Here is a 22,258-nt window from a genome sequence, read left to right on the forward strand (position 1 = left end):
AGAGGCAGAGTGGTTATTTTACAGGCATGTTGGTGTAAACTGTGTGAGGAACTGCAAATGAGGCTGTAAGTGCTTCCAGTGCAGCCTACACTGATACAAGGCAATGCTGCAGCGATGCTGCCCATTTTGTTCGTTAATATAGCCAGTGCTGCCTCACCCTTCATGTTTTCTTTTGGAAGCTGTGCAGCCCTTTCTTTCCCTAGAGCTACTGTGAGAGGGGGACAGGCCCAGTTGTGTGGAGGAGAGGGCAGCTCAGGCATCAGGTAGCAGAAGTCCTTGTGCAAGCACACCCATAGCCATAGCAGCTTCCCTTTTCATGCATCGGGGCCAGACTCCACTGGTACTGACCTAGGCTGATGGCCTTCTTGTGTGCCAGCTGCAGTGATGGAACAAATCTTTTTTTTTCTCTCTTTTTTTTTCCTCCGTGGAAGTTGTATGCAGAGTCTGTATGCTGTGGCTGGGGCAGTTTTGCCTTCTGCTGCTTGGGCATTGCCTCGGCTGGCTCGGTCACATGAAGAGGCAGCTTTTTCAAGACCAACAGGGAAGAGTTGGTCATGCTTCCTGGGCCAGTGCTGTAGTTGCCTTTTCTGAACTTGCGCTGCCTGGCTGCGGGGCTCGCCCTGTCCGGCCCAGCCCCACTGCGGCAACAGGAAGCACAAGCAACGGCTGCGAGGAAGGGTGGTGGTGACGGCTGCGAGGAAGGGTAGGCTGCGAGGAAGGGTGGTGGTGACGGCAGCAAAGGGGCAGTCATCTGCGGCAGAGGGATGTTCGGGCGGTCAGTCCCTGGTGCAGCCCACAGCCTTACAGCTGGAGCAGGTACCAGTACTCTGCCGGGCAGGCCCGGAGCCTACACCCTCTAAACAAGTGCTGGGGCAGCTCTAAACCACTCTCTCCCTCCCCCAAACGGTGGCAGTGGGTCTCCCATCTACTGACCTCGAGTTGGGCTGTGGATCCTCAGTGCCACTCCCCAGTCAGGGGGCTGCGGGTCCTCCATACCCCCCCCAGTCGAGGAGCTGTGGGTCTCTTGTCCCTCCCAATCAAGGAACTGTGGGTTCCCCATCACCTTGAGTCAGAGAGATGTTGGTCCCCCATCCCCTGCAGTCGGGGAGCTGTGGGTCCTCTGTGCCCCCTGCCCCGAGTTGGGGAGCTATGGGTCTTCTGACCCCCCCCCCCCCCCATCAGGGAGCTGTGGGTTCCCCATACTCCAGTGTGGCAGCTGCCCCTTGCCACTGCCCAGCCTGGCACTGAGGTCCCCCCACGTGGGCTGGTTGTACAGTGGTGCCAGTGTCCCCAGTGCCAGCAGTGCAGCTCAGTGCCAGGCTGCAGCACCCCGCAGGCATGGCTGGAGTGGGAGGCTCTCCCACAGGCACAGGCAGAGGGGAGGCGCGGGTGTAGTGACTGCCCTTGTGCCAGCCATCCCATCTTCCTTTTTTTTCATTGTTAAATCTTTGTCAGCACTGCTTTTGGTTAAATGTCTCTTTCAAACTGTGCTCCCACAGCAGGTGGATCTAGGGAAGCTTGAGGCACAAGCCCCTCTGGTGTTGCTGTTGGGTTTGTTTCCAAGGCTGTGGTTGCCCTGCTGTTGGTGCCTGCATCGTCGCTCCGCTCCTCTGAAGGAGGTGAGGTAACTGAAGGAGATCTCTAGAATACTTTGCAATGCAGTTTGGATGTGATCCTTTATAATGTGGTTCATGAACCAAATGGTTCTTTGATTGTCATGTTTGCAAGTGGTGGATGTGTCCTGGGGTCTTTGGGCAGAGAAGTATGGGAGATTCTTATGCTTATATTGCCATGAAAGCTCCAGGGTCTGTTAAGGAGTCTTCAGACTGCTCCTTTCCTCGGTGATAGTTCCTTTAAGCAGGACAAAATTAACTCAGAAATGAAGCTCCTGGGTGTTTCAGAAATTTGGCTGAAGCTGCACCTCATTGAAGTGTGCCTGTTCCTGGCATTTGTGAGTATATTTGACAGCAGGATGAGTGGATTTCAGAGGAATAGACTAAAGGAAATTCAGTATCTTTCCAAAAAAGGGAGCATTGTATACAGTTCTCTAAAAACCAAATGGGGAACAAGGGGAGGCAGCAATAAAGTTGACGGGGCTTAGCCAGTGCTAGGAAATGTAAATGTTCTTTCAGTTATGAGGATAGGTTGTTCCTAAAAGTGGGAGCTTGGACAGTCATTGTGCTAACATAATCTCAACTGTTTTCCTGTTTTTTCCCATTTACCTGTTGTCCTCATGTAGCTGGCTGCCTTGTTCAGTGGTTTTGTGGCTGTAGTTTGATTCTTGCTAACTAAATATTGGAATAATTTTATTTGCTTATGTTGGTATCAGAACTGATGGCTCTGGTAGTCTTTTCATTTACTGAGATTTAAACTATATTTTTACTTAAAAAAAAAAAAAAGATTCATAGATATTTGTCTGGGATACTAGGTTTTTTTTTATACAAGGTCACTGGTGGCAGCTCTGAGTGAAACATCATACCAGCTATATAATTAAGAACTTGAACAGGTGCCCAGGATCTCCAATCTTGGATATGTTCCAAATTCAACTGAATGTGGCCAAGAGTAGCCTGATCTAGCTTTGAGGCTAGCCACTTACCTGAGTGCAATATTGGACTACCGACCTCTACACATCCCTTCCAGCCTTATTTTTCTGCAACTACCTTATACATTATGTACATTATGAACCAGCAGGGGACTCTGGCCATTGAGCAACGAAGTCTGTCATTTGCAAGGGTCACAGAATTCCTTTTTCTGGTGCATAATCCATCAGATGAGGCCTGCTGGATGGAGCCATATCAGATAGCATGCAGACATTTCAACAACAGTCTTCAGCTGTCAGAAATGATTTATTAGGATGCTGCATTAGGCTTCATTTTTCTGCAGAAAGCATAGTTTAAAATATTAGCTGCAAACATGGGGCAAATGTTAGGATATTCATATCTCAAGTTTTCTGACCTACATATGTATCTCCACAAAGCTTGTTAACCTGGTATGTTTTTCTGCAATTGTTACTCTACTATGTTGTCTGTGGCTTCAAATGCCTCAGTTGTTGCTATTTATTTGGTATGCCCATAGACTTTTTTTTCACCCAAAAGCATGTGATACTGCTCCTTGGATGCTAATCTAAGCTGATTTAGGAATGAAAAATGAAGAAAACAGATGTGTAGACATCATCTGAGCCCAGGAAGGGGTGGAGTGGTGACCAAATCAGTGATATTGGCTGAGTAGTGTGAAAGCCAGGGAATAGTTTTTGTTATACACCAGACCTCAGCTTATTCCTCACTTTTTGTCTGCTGCATGTTTTATAATAATGATGATAGATGGGATCTGCTGTTATTCATTTGCATAGTGAGTTTCCTGCTTTATTTCAGTTCTGCACATAAATAGTTCCTGAAGGAGATGAAAAAAGGACCAAAAAGTGTAGCACATTCCCTTGGTGGAATTCCAGGCAAATTAGCAGAGTCAAATCCAGACAGGAACACCAGCAATGGAGCTTCAGTAAAAGAGAAAGACATGCTGTCCTCTCCTGAAGAACTGGAAACTGTACAGCTGAAACCTGGTAGAGAAAAACTCAGAAAAAAACTCTGTGGCTATTTAAATAAACTGGGCATCAAGGGGCCAATCAAGACTTGGAAGTCTCGCTGGTTCTTTTATGATGAAAACAAATGCCACTTACTCTACTACAGAACTGCACAGGATGTCAACCCTTTGGGGACTATTGATCTCTCCAGTGCCAGTCTTGACTGCAAGTTAGAAAATGGGGAAGGAATTTTTGAGATCAGAACACCAAACAGAGTTTTTACTTTGAAGGTAAGGGGCAGTATCTTCTTTTGGGGGCTGTTATGAAACATTCCCAGATATGATGGACACGCCTCTGCTAGGATAACTGCTTGAGTTTCACTTTAGTGCCAGCCTAGACTGTTCCCTTCTAGTCCTGAATTGTTTGCACTGCTACTGCAAGACTGGGACTCTACTTGCTGTTAAAAGGTTGCTTTTTAACACAGTGGCATTAAAAAGTGAATTAGATGCTGAATTAAAATCATGCAGGAGTCCTGCAGTCCACGTATACTTTGCTGAACAGAACTTCATTTCCCTTTATCAGATGGTTTCTCCAACAGGAACCTTTGTTAGGTATTTATCTCTGCGAAAATATCTGTTAAGAGAGCTGCCTGAGTGATTCTCAGCTAATGTGATTTTGCCATTTTCTCTTAACCTTGGAGCATAGTAGCCACAAAAGTGTTAAAATAAGATCAGCTGCCTGCTGAGGTCCTATGACTGAGACCATGCTGAAGATTTACTCCCTCTCCTAAATCGGGATTAGGATCAGAAGGTGCAGCATAGGCATGACACAGCTGGGCCTTTGTTTCTGCTGACTGGCACAGCAAAGTGATGATCAGCCCTTCAGGATGTGCTTTGTGCTGATGAGATCCTTCTCCTCCCCCTTCCTGTTCTGTGTTATGTTAGGCAATCAGCAAACAGGCAATGATGTACTGGCTGCAGCAGCTACAAATGAGACGTTGGGAATTTTGCAATGCTCAGAGCAGATTTCCTGTGGGCAGCTCTCAGCTTGTGAATGAACCACTGCCTGGCAGAACAAGTAGGTGTCACCTATGTCAGCCTTTCTTTTGTTTTCAGCCCTCAGTTGTGAATGATATACCTCATCAATGCCTAAGATAGATGCTCAGGTATCTTTCCATGGATTCCCTTTTGATTTTCCTCATGTGCCAAGCCTGCATATTTGGTGTATCCCGTTCCTCTTGTCAGGTCTGTGAAGCTTACAGCCAACAAATTATTCTGTGGGAATGGGGGGTAAGGGTGTATGTTGCTAGAAATGTGAGTGCACACAGTAGTGGTTCAGTGCATACTACAGGATATACACCTGTTTAGCTGTGGCTAGGTCATGTTTTCTTTGAAACACACAGTCCCTTCCTCTATTCCCCTCCCTCTTAGCAAAGTGGCTGCTTTAAAAAGTTCTGATTATCTTGGCATTCCGCTGTGGTAGGCAGTAATAGGTCAACAAAATGTGCTTATGGCAGTTTATCTGCACATCAGAACTATTAAATACTGCTTGGAAACGGAGCAGGAGCAGTAAAAACTCTCTTCCTTATTTCTTTAGGAGATTGAAGTTTAGTCATTGTAATATGGAAATGGTATGATCACTTGACTGTCCCTGAAGAGATGAGTGTGTTTGTACGTAGAACCTTCTGTAATTTGATCTAAAAATAAGAAAACCTGGTTTGCTATCATTCTTCTGCTGGCCTATTGTACACTGAACTTTGACATGTAGGAAAATGTGGCTTCTAAATCATGTGAAGGAGCCTAAGTCCAACGGAAGTTTGTCTTACTCACTTACTTTTGTGTTCTGGTTCCTTTTTATGTAGGTGTTGTTGACAGTGAAGACTTTCTGCCTCCAGTCAAAACACCAACAGAAGCAGTAGGTTTAAAGGCAGCCTCTTTGCCTGCACCCCAAACATCCACTGCTTTGCAGAACATCTCCCTTAAGCACCCTTGGACAGAGATACAGTAAGTACACAAGGCAAACTGCAATGCAGCTGACATGTTAGCCTGCCTTAGTGCCTTCTGTGCCTCTCCTCTAATCTGTATTGTGTGAAATTGGACATTTTTATGGGTGGAAGAACTGTGCAGCTGTATGAAGGTTATTCTACGTGAATGTAAACTTCCTGCAGGAAGCTCTGTCATGTCCACCTGTTTCAATCCATTTCACGTTATATAGTGGTCTTAGCAAAGATCATGGCAGCAGGCCTAGAGCTTGGTTAAGCATTCTTCGTTGCAAATGGTGATCTTCATGCATACTGTGGTGTGTCTCCTCATCACTTTTGGAAGGGTAGATGGGTCGGTTCAGACGTACTCTTTAGGCTAGTGATAGAAGTCCGTTAGCACTTTACGCTGGTTTCAAAGGAGCTTGTGCTATGCAAATGGACTATGCAAATATGCACTATGCAAAGCAGAAATTCCAGGCACGAGGCTTTTGAATCTGTATATGGTCCTGACGCTATGTAACTTGTTACCCTAAGCTGAACTTCAAGCATCTGAATAGTCTTACTACTTCCAGTAGCATCCTATGTGCATTTGCAATGTGTGGCACGGCTGAGGCCATAAATTACAACACTTAAGCAGTTTCGGTTGCACAAAGACAACACCAGTTAATATCTCCTTAAATTTAACCCCTCCAGTTATTTAATCACTCTTAGTATGTAAGTAGTCACAGATACGGTAGTCTGGCACCTGCCAAATGTTTTTGGAGGAATGTTTTTTTTCTGATTTTATACCACCACTGCTAAGGCTTTGAGCTGACACTTATAGGAAGAAAAATTCTGCATGGAACTAAAGAGGGTCACAACCAGGTGTATTATATTGCAGGCTATGCATTCTTTCCTCCTCCTCACTTTGTTTAAAGACACTATAAGCATATCTCCTCAGCCTTTCTTTTACTGGTTTGAATAACATTTGCCTCTTCTCATTTTCAAATTGTACTGCACAGCTGTCTCTGAACGTCTGTGAATGCTCTATCACTTTCATGATTGAGTTTTCATGAGTGTAAATTGTTGGATTCTAATTAAGTTCATCTGCTCTCTGAGTTGCTGCTGTCTCAGAAGAAAAGCAGTGAAGCATGTGATGGTGAAAGGAAGGAAAGTTGCATAGGCTGATTCCTCACTGCAGACTACAGGGAGTGGAGGTCTGCTGATTTGATGTGCCAGTAGGTTCCCTGTGGTCAGAAATGGCTATTTTTTCTGCAGCAGAGTCTCACAGCAGCAAGGGAAAAGGAGAGCAATATTTAAACACCAGCTTTGTTTACAGTCAGGAAGTAGTAGCTGACAACAAGCCTTTTCCAGAAATCAAATCAAGGGGCTTGTTTTCTTTTAACTGAGAGACAACACTGGAGGGGAAGGGAAAAAACTTGTATGAAAATAGGCACAATCTTGCTTGCTTGTAGAGTTTTTGCAGAAAATGCTCACATATTTGTGGTTCTAGATGATGCTGTGAAATAATGTTAACTCTTCTGATAATATCTAAAAGCAGCAGCTGTAACAAACAGTCTGTGATGGACTGATTCTAGGTGTGATTGTAGTTTTGTTTCTGAATCTCTCTACTGCATCAAGGTTTACTGAGCTTGTTGTGGCATGTGGTTCAGGGCACAGGATATGTGGCAGCTTCATGTATGGTCATTGTGGCAATTTTGACTGTGTTGGAGAGAGCTGGGCTTTTGTTGGTATCAGGGAATTTGGGCAGTAACCTAAAGAAACAGAAAGAAGGGGGAAAAGAGCATGGCTGATTGGTTGATCTGCTGTTACCTTTGATGCCTTTGTCCAAAGCTGGTTCCTTCATTACAGGACTCAAAGACTGGTGGGAAGATCATCAGCTGATATACTTTGCTACGCTGGTGCTGATTTTTTGGAGTTTCTTGGTTTACACCAGTGAAGACCTTGCTCCCCTCAGCTCCAACAATTCAATGAACAGTTTAGTTTCTTAGCACATAGAGGAGATGGATTTGGGGAGGAGGGATGGGAAATTTCTTCTGCCAGGAAACAACACACAAGCAGTCCTCGTCCACTGAGCATAAACACTTGTTAAAGCAGAAAGTTCAATGAGGCAGTGAGCAGTCTGAAGTTGCTGGCTGCAGGGACCATGACTTCTATTCACTAAGCTGTCTTTGATTTCTTATTGTTTCAGAAATACTGTCTACAGTATCTGTGGCTCCAAGCAGATCTGGGGGAACAATGGGAATGTCTTTAGCTTTGATGAATTCCAGGAGCATCCCAAGAACCTGGATGAGGAGCAAGAGACAGAAATGGAGGCAGGATGTACAGGTGCCTGTTACTGCTCTGTGTGAAGTGTTCTGAGTATCAACCTTCTAGTGGGGCATTAGGCCTAGCAGAACAGGGAGGGAGGAGGTGGCAAGTCCTCTTGGGACATGAAAAACCTTATCATATTGTCTCAGGTCCCTTCCTGTGTTGCTTATACAAGAATGGTACTTTTAACTCTGCTTCAGGTTGGATCTGTCATATCTGTTACTTCTGGAACCTACAGCAGAAGGAAAAATAGCACCCATGGTGCTGGCCCATGCTGGTATTTCTTCAAAACAGACATTAAATTGATGCACAGTCACATCCTCTTCAACCCTCTCTTCTCAAGCATGCAGTGGAGCTGCTGGGTTCAGCCTCTGCTCTCCACTGATGCTAATTTGCATTTGTTGCAAGACAGATAGGTGAGGTGCAGGGTGGGTAGACAACTGCCATAAAATACCATAATCTTGTTTATTCCGGGAGTACCTATGGCTGTTCTCTACTATCTGTGCTTCAGCCCCATGGATTGCAGCAAGTCAGTTTTCTTCGTCCTGTGTGCCATCCTGCTAAGCTGAACTGTTTTAAGTCTCCCCTATAGCAAAGCACAGAAGTCCATAGTAACAACCCAGTTCTATATAAATCACTCTTTCTCCTTTCAGTTAAGCAGGAGACTCTGGAGGATGGGAGGATAGAGCCCAGATTGAACTGGGCTAGAAAGGCCAAGTGGATGAACAGTGGCTTCCCAGGCTTGGCTGAAGAGTTGCATGGAGGGATGAGCCCAGTAGATAAAGTGAGTGTCCTACAGCAACAGATCCTGACACTCACGGAAGAAGTCAAGTCACAGAAGGTGAGTGTGGCCTAGGACCCTGCTGCTCCTAAGGATAGGACCTTGAAACTGCTCACAAGGACTCCCTAGACTTTACTGTTAGATTGAAAAGTGCTTAGCTGGCACTCACTGAGGCAGGGGGAAGGGCAATTGAAGCCCCTAGTCTTACTCCATTGTACATGGAGTTGTCCTGCCTGACTGTGTCCGTTGCAAGGGAGAACAGAAAGTGTATTTCAGCAGTTGCTAGGAAGCACATCCAGCAGATAGGCTAGAAAAGTGAGGAAGAGCAAATCCAAGGGCATTCTGCAAGTTTCAAGCTGGTGCAGCTCTACTGCTTGGAACATGGCTGAAATACAGTGCTGGACTGTTACAGTTGTGCTGGCAGAAATGCCTTTTTGTATTATGCTAGTTGCAGCAGATCGTGTGATTCTGAACAGTGCTCCAGCTTTGAGAGATGATTTGACTGCAGAAATCCCACATACTGTTCCCTGCAAGGGCCTTTTCTTCTGAACGGTGTGGTTCTTCTCTGGTAGCATATAACAACGGAAGGCTCCCCACTAAAGATATTGGTAACTCTTCCAGCAGAAGAAACAGGAGAGCCAGGTTCCATGCTTGGTAATCAATTACATCCTGGTTTTGCTCCCTTATATGGCTGAGATTAAATCAGCAGCATAGTGCTGGGGCAAGTCTTTGTGCTTTCCTGTGGGATGCAGTGAGAGGGGATTCTGGCAGAGGGAAAATTAAAATGGATACAGCAGTTTCTGTGTGGTAGCACAGATAGATGCAGACTTCATTATTCCTCTCCCTTCTATTCTGCCGTACTGTTGGTCAAATTTCCAGATTCTTTTGTCTCTGCTGGGCCCCAGGGGAGAGATGACTGTAGAAAGCCAAAGTCAGATAGTGTGAGCAGCAGCTCCCCCTTAGCAATCTGTGTAAAGGTAAATTACCTGTTGCCTGCTGCAGAGCCCTCTCAGGGCCAGCTCTGACAGCAGAGCTTCTCTAGCAGGTAAGTACAGTGATTCAGTTTTGCTTCTGAAAGGAGTCAGTGTCTATATCCTGAGGATCTTCAGCTGTTTTATTTCATTTACTATCAATGGAGTCTGTTTTGCCAGTTCCCTGCACATCATCGTGATGTGTTTGCATTCCCTTTCCAGGAGCTGGTTAAACTTCTCCACAAAGCTCTGGAGGCAGCCCAACAAGAGAAGCGAGTATCCAGCATGTACCTCACTGCAGCAGAGGATAAGGACAGGCTGGAGCTGGTGCGCCACAAAGTGAGACAAATTGCAGATCTAACCAGTCAACTGGAAGCTCTTGAGAAAGAAAAGAAGGAGCTGGAGCAGACACTAACACTGAGGGAGAGCCACATCCAGGAACTCAAAGAGCATGTGCAGCTTCTGATGGACAAGAACCATGCTAAACAACAAGTCATCATGGCCTTGACAGAGCAGATGGCCCGAGAGCTCTCTGATCCCCTGCAGGAAACCAACACTATCACTGTAGAAACGCTGTATAAACAGCAGGAGGAGATTGAGCACTTAAAGGTGTGTGGTATGGCACAGGTCACTCAGCTCCCATTTCTACCATCCCTCCTTCAGTGAAAGGGTGTTCCTTCTAAAGCATCTAGGTCAGTTTCAGCTTCAGCTCAGTGTCTGTTTTGTTTGACTTGGTCTCATCATTTGGTGCCTGCCTCTTTGTCCGCTCTTGTTTCATTTCACAGCTGCAGTATCACTTGCTGCCTTGTCTAGCTTGATTCATGTGTTTCCCACTTGCAAATAGTTTCCCAACACATCCTGTGTCTTTCAGATCCAGCCTATTATGGTGTCAGCATATGCACAGTTATAATGGAGAACTAGCTTGAGGCAGACATTTGCCAGAGGAACCGCTTATTGTGTTGTGGGAGAGTGTTTGTTTACTGCCAGCTGTGGGGCTGAGAGTCACATCAGATCTTAGAAACAAAACACAGAACAAAACTAAACTATATTTCATTTTATTTAGGTGCTTCTGTAGCTTCATATATCATTCATATATATAATGATATCATATATCATTTATATATTCATATATCATATATTTCTAAAGATGTATATAAGGTCTGCAAAACATATTCTAAATGTCTGCTTTAGGCGTGCCATATTTATTTAGTGATTTCCTTTAGAGGTAATATTTTTCCTGGGGAGACATATCTTCTCTACAGAATGTGAAACTGCTGAGATATTTTCTTGTCCATAATGCACTCCATGCCTGACATCCCTCTTGGTATTTAAAAACTGAACTAGGAGAGGATTCCAAGCCCCGGAACAACTCCCATTATGTGACTGTTTTGCTTTGTGGCAGGATGATATTGATGCCTACAAAACACAGAATCAGTTTCTGAACTCAGAGATCCATCAGGTTACTCGACTCTGGACAAGTGTTGCTGAGAATGAGAAAGCACTTCTAATGAAGGTGAGGCACAATAGCTCTTTTCCCTTTGAGAGAGCTGAATGTTACTGATTTAATACTTTCCAAGCAGGTAGTGAAAAGGGCTTTGATCCAAAACATGTCAGGAGGACGCTTTGTTCACAAGATTACTTTTCATTCTGTCCATTTCTCTGCATTGTGTTGCTCCCAAATTAGATGTGATCTTATTCATTCTTCAGTAGAAGTAAAATACCTGCAAAGTTCATTCCTAGGAATGGGGAAACATACCCTAAGCTTCTGGATTTCAGCTGTGGGATTGAATAAAAAAAATAATAGCAACACTATGCTTAGGGAACTAGAAATATTTCCCAGGAGTTGCCGAGCTAATTTGAGCCCTGGCTGCATCTAATCTAGATTTTTCTACTAGGCCTGGCACTGTCAGGTGGCAGCACTCACAGATTCTGCATCTAGTTCACAATTCGTATGTTTTATTATGCTCTGTCTTATTTCTAGCTTTGTAAGTGTGCGTAACCTGGCTGCCTTCATACTTGTCTAATCACTGCCTGGAGGTGTGCTACATTCTACTATTGAAACACTACCCTAAGTTGGTGGTGTGTGCTGGTATGCATTCCCTGTGTTTTCCCTGCGTTGCCCCTCCTGGGTTTCAGAGGATCTCTCTACAGTCGTGGATTCTGGACCAGGGCAAATAGCTGTTTCTGAAGTGTTATTGCAATTATTATATACATTGCTTCCTAGTCCTCTGAAACTTTCTATACTCCCAACTGTGCTTACTCTCCTGCTGTGGTCCCACAGCTACTGTAGCATTCAGAAGGAAAGTAATTAGATCACCATGCTCAATGTGAGGCAAAACCCTGATGAACTGGTAGTGCTGCAGCATCCCATACTCCCTTTTTCCCTTCTATATGCAGCCTAATACTTCCTGTGATTTTCCTTGCTGTTCTGGGGTGCTCACTTTGCATGCAGACTGAGGATCTGGGGTCAGCAGCCCAAGTACCAGCAACATGTTATTCAGAATGGTGGGAGTCCTCAGAGCTGGATGCTGTGGGCTTGGTGCCAAGGACGCACAAAGGCGCAATAGCAATGCAGGCATCAGTGAGCCAGCTCACTGTTTCCTCTTCAGTGTGCCTGCCTGCAAGCCCAAAACTGCAAGATGGAGAGCAAATACCTGATGGTCTTGCGGAAGCTGCAGGAGGCTGTGCCTCTCCTGCCCAACTCCCATGCTGAGTTGGTGAGGAACCTCATCCAGGAAGCACTCCAGTGGGATGTGAAGGAAGGAGCAGAAGAAGGTCTTAACCTGAACCCTGTAAGGTAATTGGCAAAAGCATGGGGACATTTGCTTCTTTGCAGGAGTCTGGCACTGGAGGGGAATGTGCAGGCAAGAATGGGCTAGGAACATTTCTAGAGCAGGGACTTGGAGCCGTGACCTATGAGGAGGGGTTGAGGAAGCTGGTGTAGTCTGGTGGAGAGGAGGCCATTGAGTGTCTGATAGCAAAATTTTGTTGCTGAAAAGGGCAGTTAAATATGACAGCCAAACTGTTCTTAGCAGTGGCAACAGCCACCAAGTGCCTAGGAGGTTCGCACTGAATGTTAGGGTAAACTGCTTCCATAAAGGGTAGTGCCACCCTGGGAGAGGTCACATGGGAGGTGTGGGATGTTTATTGTTTGGTGTTTTCTAGAATCAGGCATACAAAGCAATGGTTGCCTTGATCTAGTGCTAGAAATGATTGTAGGGTGAGTGGAGAGCAGGACAGGAGACCTCCGAAAGGCTCTGTCACCAGCCCTTCTGGGGTCCCGTAAACTGTGTTGTTGCATTTGTTTTTGTGCTTTCCTGCCCAGTAAGTGTCCCAGCTCTGTAATAGTTTCTCTTTACCTGGTTCAGACCTCCAACTTCTCCAGGTAGCTTTGGAGATGAGACCTCAAGACCAGGCTTGGTGTCACTGGCTAGAATCTAATCACATCTTGCAGGCATTCCTGCTCAAGGACTGGTACCATCAGCGAGTCTTACTGTCAGCACTCCTGGAGTTTTTTGATTAGTAGGAAGTTTGCAGTATGTACAGGAAGACATCAGAAGGGACTGTGCATCTTTGTGCTTTGGCCTGAAAGCCCAAAGCCTTTGCAGTCCTTTCGTACAGAACTGTTGCCATACAGGTACACAGGTAGAGCAAGTCACTCACTTTGGGGATAGGACAGCAGACTGGGTGGGAGAGAGACTGAAGAGGTCGTACTGTAGCTCAGAATAGTCATGCTTGAGTCAGCGTGGTTACACCATTGCCACACACTCCTGTATGTCCCTAAGGCTCCGAGGCAGTGGGCAGGTTCTTACTGGTGGCTGCTGGAGAAGCTGAGGAGGAATACTTGAGCTGTGGTGTAGGCAACAGAAGCACAGCAGGAGGCTCTACTTGGCCTGGCCCCAAACAGTGAGTGATCCTGGATGCAGGTACTAGAACTGGCCTTTGAATTAACCTCTGCCTTGTACCCCTCCAGTGAGTATGATGAGTATGGATTTATGACTGTGCCTGAATATGAAGTCGAGGATTGGAAACTTCTGGCCAAAATCCAAGCACTGGAGATAAAATCTAACAACCTGCGGAGCCAGGAAGTAGTGGAGAAGCCCCTCCGTGATAAGTGGAATAGTGTTGGAGAGCTGAGCCCCTCTGCAGAGCTGAAGAGTCTGATCCGAAGTGGCATTCCTGTGGAACATCGCCAGCGGGTCTGGAGGTGGATTGTCAGCCGACACTGCAGCCACCCCCCTGACCACTACCAGAGGTTGTTGAGGCAGAGTGAGAGCACTGAGCACCCCGCTTGCCGGCAGATTGAGCTTGACCTGCCCCGCACACTGACCAACAACAAACATTTTTCCTCTCCTACCTCCCCACTCATCCCCAAGCTCCGGAGGGTGCTGCTAGCTTTCTCCTGGCACAATCCTGCTATTGGATACTGCCAGGGACTGAACAGGTGAGGAATCAGGTGTGCTGCTTCTGCATAGGATGGCACTGAGAAAATGTAGATGTATGTTCTGGCATTGCTTAAATCACAGCCTAGGCTCCTGTCTCTCTAAAGATCTGCCCTGTCTCTAGGTGCTTTCATGCAAACTTCTGCAGTTGGTGTTTTTTTCACCCAATGTTGTTGCTGGGATCAAGCAAGCAGTAAGATGAACTTACCCAGCATCCCCATAGTTAAAGAATAGGTGGGAACAGCTATGGAAGGTGGGGTGAGGTAGTCCTAAAACAACAGCATGAGGCTGGGGGCAGATTTTTAAGTTTTAATGTACTCAGGAGAAGAATATCTTGGTGATTCCACTTTTTGCTCAGAAAGCTTGGAGGAACTGTTGGGAAGTGTTAGAAATGAGGGATTTGGAGCACATGGCTGAGGAAACTGCACTTGTTCTGCCTGGGGAAGAAAAGGCTTGGAGGATCTAAATGCTTCTCCCACTTCTGAAAGAAGATTACAGAAAAGATGAAAACAGACCTCTCAGAGCTGTTCAGCCAAAGGAAAAGTGGCACTGGGCACTATCTTCAAGGAAGGAAATGGCTGGTTGTGTATTTTCATGTGAGGCTGTGTAGGCTATTGCTGTTACTCTTTGGGACTTTAGAAAGACATTTTCCACTTTAGAGAGTCCTTACTGTTAGATTTCGTCCTTTCAGTCTAGCTTCTGCCTGTCAGAGCTGAAGAAGATAAGGACTGTAGAAGGATGGATGAGAAGAAGGTGACCCATGTCATGTAAAATGGACTGTCACAGAGTGAGCTCCTTCCTGTATTGAAATAGCGAAAAGCAGCACACTTTGCTAAATGTGGCAGGTTCACAGACAATCCATCAGCTAGGTAATCTGACTTTGTCACATTGTCTCTGCATTTGGTGCTTCTTAATTGCTGACAGACATTAGTGGCACACAGGAAAGAAAATCACAGTCCCTTGGTGCCTTCAGAAGGTTGCAGAACAGATCATCTGCCTCTCTGACTAACTGTCCTGCCATGATATTTTGGACACTTCTGGAGCTAGACACTTGCCCATAGGAATCTTTAATTCTTTTGTCCCTGTGCTGGCTTGTGTCTCCTCCTGCAGTGTCATTGTAGTGTTATGATGATTTAGGGGGTTAGGTTTAGCTCAGTTGGTTAGAGTGTGGTGCTAGTAATGCTCAAGGTCATGGGTTCGATCCCTGTACAGGCTACTCGTTTGAGGGTTGGACTAGAGGATCTCCAGAGGTCCCTTCCAACCTTACTAATTCTATGATTCTATGTCTTGTTTATCACAGATTGGCAGCTGTTGCTCTCCTGGTCCTGGAAGATGAGGAAACTGCATTCTGGTGCCTAGTCCATATTGTGGAGAACCTAATGCCTGCAGACTATTACAGCAACACACTGATAACATCACAGGTAGGCCTGGCACCTTCACATCTGCTTAGATTTTGATGCAGTGATTTATACTAAAGGAAACTTGTAGTATGTCTGATTTTTCACAGGACAAATGACCTCATCTTGCAGTCCCTCCCATTATCAAGATGTGGAGGTCTCTAGAGTACGCAGTCATTGTGCGTGTAGGAGCAGCAAAATTGATCGTCAGCACTAGGAAGTTGGGCACCACTACTGAACTATCGCTTGAGGGTCAGGTTAGTCAGCAGGAAGGTGCACATTAATTGCACAGTTATAAATTGTGAAGAGGGACTAGTAGAGATGAAGTGACAAACCCTGGTAGGTACAAAGTGTAGAACTAAGTATGAACCAAGGCTAGTCTGGAGCGTTCAGGTGTGTCTTTGCAAGCCACACCTCAACTCTGGAGTATTATGGACAGATGGAGGAAAATACTGAGACTTTTGTATTCATTGCTCTTGCCTCAGTTCGTGATAAAATGCAGTGTTACTTCTAGCTTTGGGGTTGCCCACAGATTACAAAGCCCTCTGGCCATCCGATATATAATGTTTTTCTGTGAGAAAACTTGCCCTCCTGGTTCTTATTCACTGTATTTCATAGTTTTCAAGGGTATCGTCTTGGATTGGATATTCCATGTACTCTCAAGTAAACACAAGGCCGAAATAAATTCCTTATAGGTCAGTTGATTTGTAATTGTGTACTGTGCTATCAGTACTCAGCAGTGTCCAGTCTGCTGTGCCCACCCATGACTTTGGTGTCCTTACTTTTTGTGGAGAAAAGGATTACAATTCTGGACTCAAAATAGATGACTGAGCCACTGAATTGGTTGACTAATGTTTACTGCAACAGTGGTGTGCTGTTGGACAGGCCAGGTCACAAAGACCTGGGAAGCAATCAGATCACTGTGCAGACGGCAAAACATCTACAGCACATTGATCTGGCGCAGGTAGTGTTAGTAGTGGGATTCAGGAAGCAATGCTGAATACTTAGCATATAGTGATGGCCAGGGAAAAAATGCAAATACTTTGTGGGTTTGGCTTAAACAAGGCAAAGCTCTGGTGTGGTTGAGAGAATTGGTTAAGGTTTAGCTCTCACAGGTTTGAAAGACCAAAAACATCACCTCATCTGGCTTGTACAGCAGTGCCACAGCTGAAAAGGCTGTCAGAGCTGGGGCAGTAGAGTTGTACAGTGTAGGAAAAAGGCACTAACCCTAGTCTTGCTCCTCTGCACTTCCCTTCACTAAACTTCAGTCTCCTTGAGATTAGGCCTGCATAAACCTAAGTCAGAGACCCAGTCAAAGGTACTCCGTTATCTTGGTCGATGCATCCAGAGGTGAAGTACAGGCAGTTCAGCCCTCAAAGAGAAGCTAGGTGAGAAGATCAGCTCCTGCTTGCCAAGTCATTCATATAGATACTCCTGATATTACAAAAAGACCCGGTAAGACTGATGTGGGGAGATGTGGCAAGATTTTCTGTCTTGACTTTGAGTTTGGGAAGGAATATAGTGCTCTGCGTGAGACGAACAGATCTGTGCTTGTATCTTGGCCCTGTTGTAGAGCCACATCTTGCACTACAGTGGTGTTCAAGTACAGTGTTCAGTTCCTTCGAGGTGTTGAAAGACATGTGATCTCTGGCCTTCCTAGGGTGTGTAGAGGGGGAAGGCAGCACCAGGGAGTACTGTAGTATGTGTGGGCCACTGTTCTGTTGCTCTGTTCCTTTACTCCAGCACCGGGACTGCTCCTACCAGATGCTTCATTGTTTCCTTCTTTGTCAACTTTAGGTAGATCAGAGAGTCTTCAAAGACCTCCTGTCAGAGAAACTGCCTCGCCTCATGGCTCATTTTGAGCAGTACCGGATTGATGTCTCCCTCATCACTTTCAATTGGTTTCTAGTGGCCTTTGTGGACAGCTTGGTCAGTGACATCCTCTTGCGAGTGTGGGATGCCTTCTTGTATGAGGGAACTAAGGTAGAAACCTAAGTGTAGACCTTCCTTCCATCTGCATTGCTCCTGTGATATGACACCAGGATGAAGGGCATGTACTTGTGTCCAAGAGACATGGTGTTGAGCCTGTTGTTCTATCCCATTTGGTCAAGTGTCTCGATACCCCACAGTCCTCTTTATTTGTCTGTATACTTGCTACCTGCAGGCAGACATAGTCCCTGACAGGGTGCATACTACCTAGCACCATTTAGCATGAAGTCCTGCTATGAAACAGCTCTGTGACATGCCATGGTGTCTTCTGCTATGCAACCCACATGCCCTTCAGTGTGGAAGATGCAGGGAACAGAAGATGGGCAGGGAGTTAGCATTACCTAAAAAGTGTGAGTCTTACATTGATCCTATGTACATGGAGAGCTGGGGAAACATTGTGGAATCCCTACATGGTCCTTGTGGGAGATCTGCTCTACTCTGGGGTTGAAAAACAGCTTGTCAGGGTCATTCCCTTGGGATCAGCTGTGTGCTTTTTTTAGGCCTGCCCTAGAACTGCCTATAGACAGTGGGAGGGGCCCTACATCCAGCCTGTACTGCAGTAGTGTCCTTCCGCCCCATGTTTTACGTCAGGAGGGCCTTGTCCCTCCACTGCCAAATACTAGGCCCACTCAAATGCCTTTCAATCCTCCAGGTGATTTTCCGCTATGCTCTTGCGATTTTTAAATACAATGAGGAGGAAATCTTAAGAATTCATGACAATGTGGAGATCTACCAGTACCTACGTTTTTTCACAAGGATGATTGTGGATGGCAGGTAGGACAGTTGGTTGTAGACAGATCCCCATCTCTGGACAATCCTTGCCTATGTGTTAAGTCAGCCTAAGGAGAGCTGTGACCAGACCTTTAACAGAAAGCAGCATACCTCTTGACTTTCCCTTCATACTGTTACTTCAAATCTGTTTGACTTGGGCAAAGGCGTGCTGCAGCAGAGCAGGCCATAGGGGCTGAGCCAGCTTCCTTTTTGCAGCAACTGAGGCTTTTTCTGCAGTTTTGGGGGTTTCTCTGAGCTGTAGCTCTTGGGAAATACGAGAATACAGCACCACGTTTAATAGCAACATGTACTTAAGAGGAAGGTTTCTGTTATCAGAAGAGCTGAATGTAGGGAATCTTCCTCCCCATAGGGCCATCAGAACCGGCTTCCAATCCTCTATCTCCTGGCAGAATGATCTCTACATACTGGTATCCCTGTTGTTAGAAGGTGGTGTGGTGTAAGGCTGTTCTAAGTGCTGCTTGGGCCAGTGTTAAGTATATGAAGGAATTGCCTGTGGTTCCTTTAGACCTCTGCTGCTTGGTGACTTCTGAGCTCAGAAAGCTAAAATATGAGATCATACTTTGCATCATCCTGAGGTGGGAAATAGCAAGCAGCACCTGAGTGGGGTGGTCTGGCAAACTGCATTCCTGTAAAACAGTTGGGTATCATGTACCATCTCTGCCAGTAAATGAATTCACCAGACCTGTTTTTCTCCATCTCAGGAAGCTGATGAACATCGCCTTCAATGACTTAAATCCCTTCCCCATGAAACTACTGAGGAACCGGCGGACAATGCACAGGGAAGAGATGGAGACAGAGCTGTGTGAACTGGAACAGATCAAGGCAGCCTATGTAAAAGAGAGAGCAGAGCAGGGACCTCAGGACCTGAAAGAAATTGTTAGTGAAGAGGAAGAAGAAATTTAGAAATTCAGCAAAAAGAGTTCCTCCTCTCCCTTCTCCCAGAAGATCTCCAATAGCAACTCTCTGTAAGAAGTGAATGAGGGGAGGTGATACCAGTAACAGCTCATCTGCTCTTGAAAGCAAGGCTGTAAATATAGGATCACTTGGGGACCTACCCAGACTTTATAGTGAATCGGAAGGTCTCAGAGGGATTTTATCCTCTTCCACAGTTCCCCCACCCAGTGCACATTGTCCTGCATACTGTGTCAAAAGCTCATGGGATACAAATGACCCGTAGTGCCAGGCAGGAATTTTCTACCTTTGCTGGTGGAGGCTTGAAAGAAATCTTTATGTGCAAGTAAAATCACTAAATATATTGAACCAGGAGCACTCATTCACTGGTGCCTAAAGCTTCTGAACTGGTTAGGGAGAGAATCTGCTTCTTGAATGCATGCTGCTTTCTTTGGCTAGTCTGCCAGGAAACTGTGTGTTTAATCCTGAAATTGCTGTCAGAGTCATGCCACATTCTTCAGACGATTGTGGACCCTGAGGGAGGATGAAGAGCTGGAAGATGTCTGTCTGTGAAACTCAGGCTGGGACAAGTGAAATGGGTTGTGAGAGGAACGAGTTGCCTCTCCAGTTCATTTTGTTTCCCATGGGAGTCCATGGGTGGCTGGTCCCTGCACCAGTGAGCACTAGGTGTATCTCCCTGTGGGGCCGGAAAATCCTTGAAGCTATCATCCACCCCGTTCAGCTTCTAGCAGAGCCACCTGTGGGTTAGCTTAACCCTGGCAGGGCTGCGCCATCCAGAGGTGAGTTTGCTCTGGAGAGGAGCTCTCATCTCGATGCGAAACCACAGCCTGTTTGATATCAGGGCCTCTTGTTATAGGAACTTTGGCTACTGGTGTTGTGCGGGTCTTCTAACTGCTTCACACTTGGCTAAGGTCAGTGTCTGGCCTTCTTTGTCTGCCTCACAGTTATGTTGCCACTGTGCTGGGTTTCTACATTGATGTTCTATCTCTGACTCCTATTCATAACCCCCATGGGAGGGAGGATGTCTTTGGCCTGATTTTATTTCCCTGTCATTTTGAAAGAATCCATGCTTTTCTTTTTGCTGTTTCTGAAGTTTCCAGTGATGAAGGTGCCTTTCACCCATAGGCTACGTCAGTGTGAGGGTAGACTTGAACTACTTGGACTAGCTCACAAAATGTAGCTTCAGATTCTTTAGAAAAACTGTTAGTGTTTCTGGCCACCCAGGGTCCAGACACCCTGCCTGTTCCTGGCAGTGAGATTGGGTATCTGTCACGCCTGCCTTCCAGGCCTGCCCTCCCTGTACCCTGGGCTGAAGGGTTGTCCTACCTGAAGTTCACTCCTCCCTAGACCCAGGCAGTGCTTAGTGCTTCAGACAAACACAGTGTCTTTTCCATGTCACAGCATTAGATTCTGCTGCCTCGCTGTCTTGTGGAGCAGTGATTTATTCCACATGTGCTTGTGGTGCTGGCACTCAGAGCGTGCAGCAACTCCCACTGTAATGGAGGTCCCTGCTCTATGTTTTCAGACTGAGTTGGTAACCAGAGCCCACTCAGTCAGTTATACCTCCTGGCTGGTGCTCCTTAAACCACCCGCAGTATAAAGTCATGTGTGCTTGCATAGGAGGAGATGAGCAACATTTTGCAGTCCATGATGTTCTCAGCCAGGTAGCTGTAGTCAAAATCACAGACCTAGTGGGTATAGTGGTGTCTGCTAGTCACCTGAGATGTGTGGTCTGCCTGAGCTCTTCCTTAGATGTGATATGGCAAATCAGGGCAATTTCAAGAATCAAGGAAATTTGCGTTGAGATGTCTGGGGGCCAAGTACACTCTGTGGATGTAATCAAAGTTGAAATGAGACTTTCGGAGATGTGGAAACCCTGCACAAGGCTAAATGGGCAAAAGCAAGTTAGATCCCCTGCACGTTATCGAAAGCTGCACACATAGAAAGTGTTGGAGAAGAAGAAAATGTCACTGGAGACTGACAACATTCTCTCAGAAAAACAAGCCTGAAAGGCAAAAGATTTTTTTTTTTTTTTTTTTTTTAAAAAAAAGATGACACTGCTAATATAACTAACTTACACTATAATGTGCCTGTGTGCGTACGCAACTTTTTGTTCCTACCATGGATATTCAAAAAGCATTATTTTTTAAAGCAAGATGATGGAAATTAGAAGTAACATTTCAAGTGTGTTTCAAAACAGCCTTTTGCAATGGCTAAAAATCTTTTCTTCCATCCTTTTGTTTTTAAAAATGGCATTTTAAACATGCTTTGTAAGACCAAGCCATAGTCTGACATACCCAGGCAGAGTATAAATATACATAGGTCTAGATGTATTATATAATCACTTGTTAAAAAATAAATGAAACTTTTCTAAAGAAAACATAGCCGAGCTGTACAAATGGAGATTGTGCCTGGTGGGAGTTCTGAAAATAATTTTCAATCAAAGTCTGAAGGGAAGGACATTTCAGGACTGATAGATGTTTATTTTCTGTGCAGGAATTGCCCAACTCTTATTTTGCTTTGTTTTTTGGTGTGTCTTGGCCAGCTGTTGTTTTTGCTCCACGTGGCTTTTTACTGAAGGCCATTCCTCTGGCCATACAGAATCCAGTCACTTGTGATGGTTCTTGAATAAATTGTGGTGGATACATGAATGTCTGCAAGGCCAGTGCAAACTTGCACATTGGAGCCAAGCTACCATGTCCTTGGGGACCCTTCTCTACTTACATTCCAGTACACAAACTTTGGAGCTCCTGGAAAGCCCTGAGCTCATGTCATGAGATGTGAGCCAGGGCCAGGAATTATCTTGGCCCTATATAAGTCACTTGGGCCTCTGCAGGAACTGCAGTGAGTATCAGTCAATGCTGATAAGATTTTGAGCAGAGGTTACCCTGGCCAGAAGGACAGAAGGATAGCTTGTGTTGCCATAGCCAGCCATCTGTTGTTGAAAAGCAGAGTTTGAGCTGCCTGCAGAGGCCAGTGGCGCTCTCTGCCTGTGGTGGCATCTGTGAATAAAAAGGGTGTCTTTCCACTCCAGAATAAACCCTTGGTGAGTTTTGCGGCATGTACGACTTTGCTTTTTAAATAAAGCTGCCTCTCTCTGCATTAATCTAAGCTCTGGGATTGCAATCCTGATACTACAGAGGATGGCTTAGTTTGTATGTTT

General features: G+C 45.6%; 2 protein-coding genes across 5 annotated transcripts in view; both read left to right on the forward strand.

Annotated features, from left to right (window-relative positions):
* Nucleotides 1-444: 444 nt before the first annotated feature.
* TBC1D2 (TBC1 domain family member 2) lies at nt 445-22,181 on the forward strand. Of its 3 annotated transcripts, none has more exons than XM_062600553.1 (15): nt 445-816; nt 1,500-1,619; nt 3,372-3,810; nt 4,465-4,597; nt 5,382-5,523; nt 7,693-7,829; nt 8,465-8,652; nt 9,786-10,172; nt 10,966-11,076; nt 12,173-12,360; nt 13,537-14,007; nt 15,306-15,426; nt 17,200-17,385; nt 18,044-18,165; nt 18,885-22,181. In XM_062600553.1, the coding sequence occupies exons 3-15, from the start codon at nt 3,400-3,402 to the stop codon at nt 19,084-19,086; spliced, it is 2,799 nt and encodes a 932-aa protein (XP_062456537.1). In that variant the 5' UTR covers nt 445-816; nt 1,500-1,619; nt 3,372-3,399; the 3' UTR covers nt 19,087-22,181. The 3 variants fall into 3 exon arrangements, with proteins under 3 accessions (XP_062456537.1, XP_062456538.1, XP_062456539.1); XM_062600554.1 differs by having other exon boundaries at nt 17,200-17,331; XM_062600555.1 differs by lacking the exons at nt 17,200-17,385; nt 18,044-18,165 and having other exon boundaries at nt 18,885-18,994.
* The window catches only part of CORO2A (coronin 2A), a 62,718-nt gene continuing 62,565 nt past the window's right edge, over nt 22,106-22,258 (forward strand). For both annotated transcript variants that reach the window (XM_062600556.1, XM_062600559.1), the window contains exon 1: nt 22,106-22,141. The gene's annotated coding sequence lies outside the window, so the exon portion shown is untranslated. The remainder of the gene's footprint in view (nt 22,142-22,258) is intronic.

Source organism: Rhea pennata, chromosome Z, assembly GCF_028389875.1.
Source record: "Rhea pennata isolate bPtePen1 chromosome Z, bPtePen1.pri, whole genome shotgun sequence".
Taxonomy (NCBI): Eukaryota; Metazoa; Chordata; class Aves; order Rheiformes; family Rheidae; genus Rhea; species Rhea pennata.

Bases quoted from the DNA above. Each gene is read 5' to 3' on its own strand.
- TBC1D2 (XM_062600553.1), top strand. From the start codon at position 3,400: ATGAAAAAAGGACCAAAAAGTGTAGCACATTCCCTTGGTGGAATTCCA. The intron at 3,811-4,464 runs GTAAGGGGCAGT...GTGTTATGTTAG, and splicing joins ACAGAGTTTTTACTTTGAAG to GCAATCAGCAAACAGGCAAT. The intron at 18,166-18,884 runs GTAGGACAGTTG...TCTCCATCTCAG, and splicing joins AGGATGATTGTGGATGGCAG to GAAGCTGATGAACATCGCCT.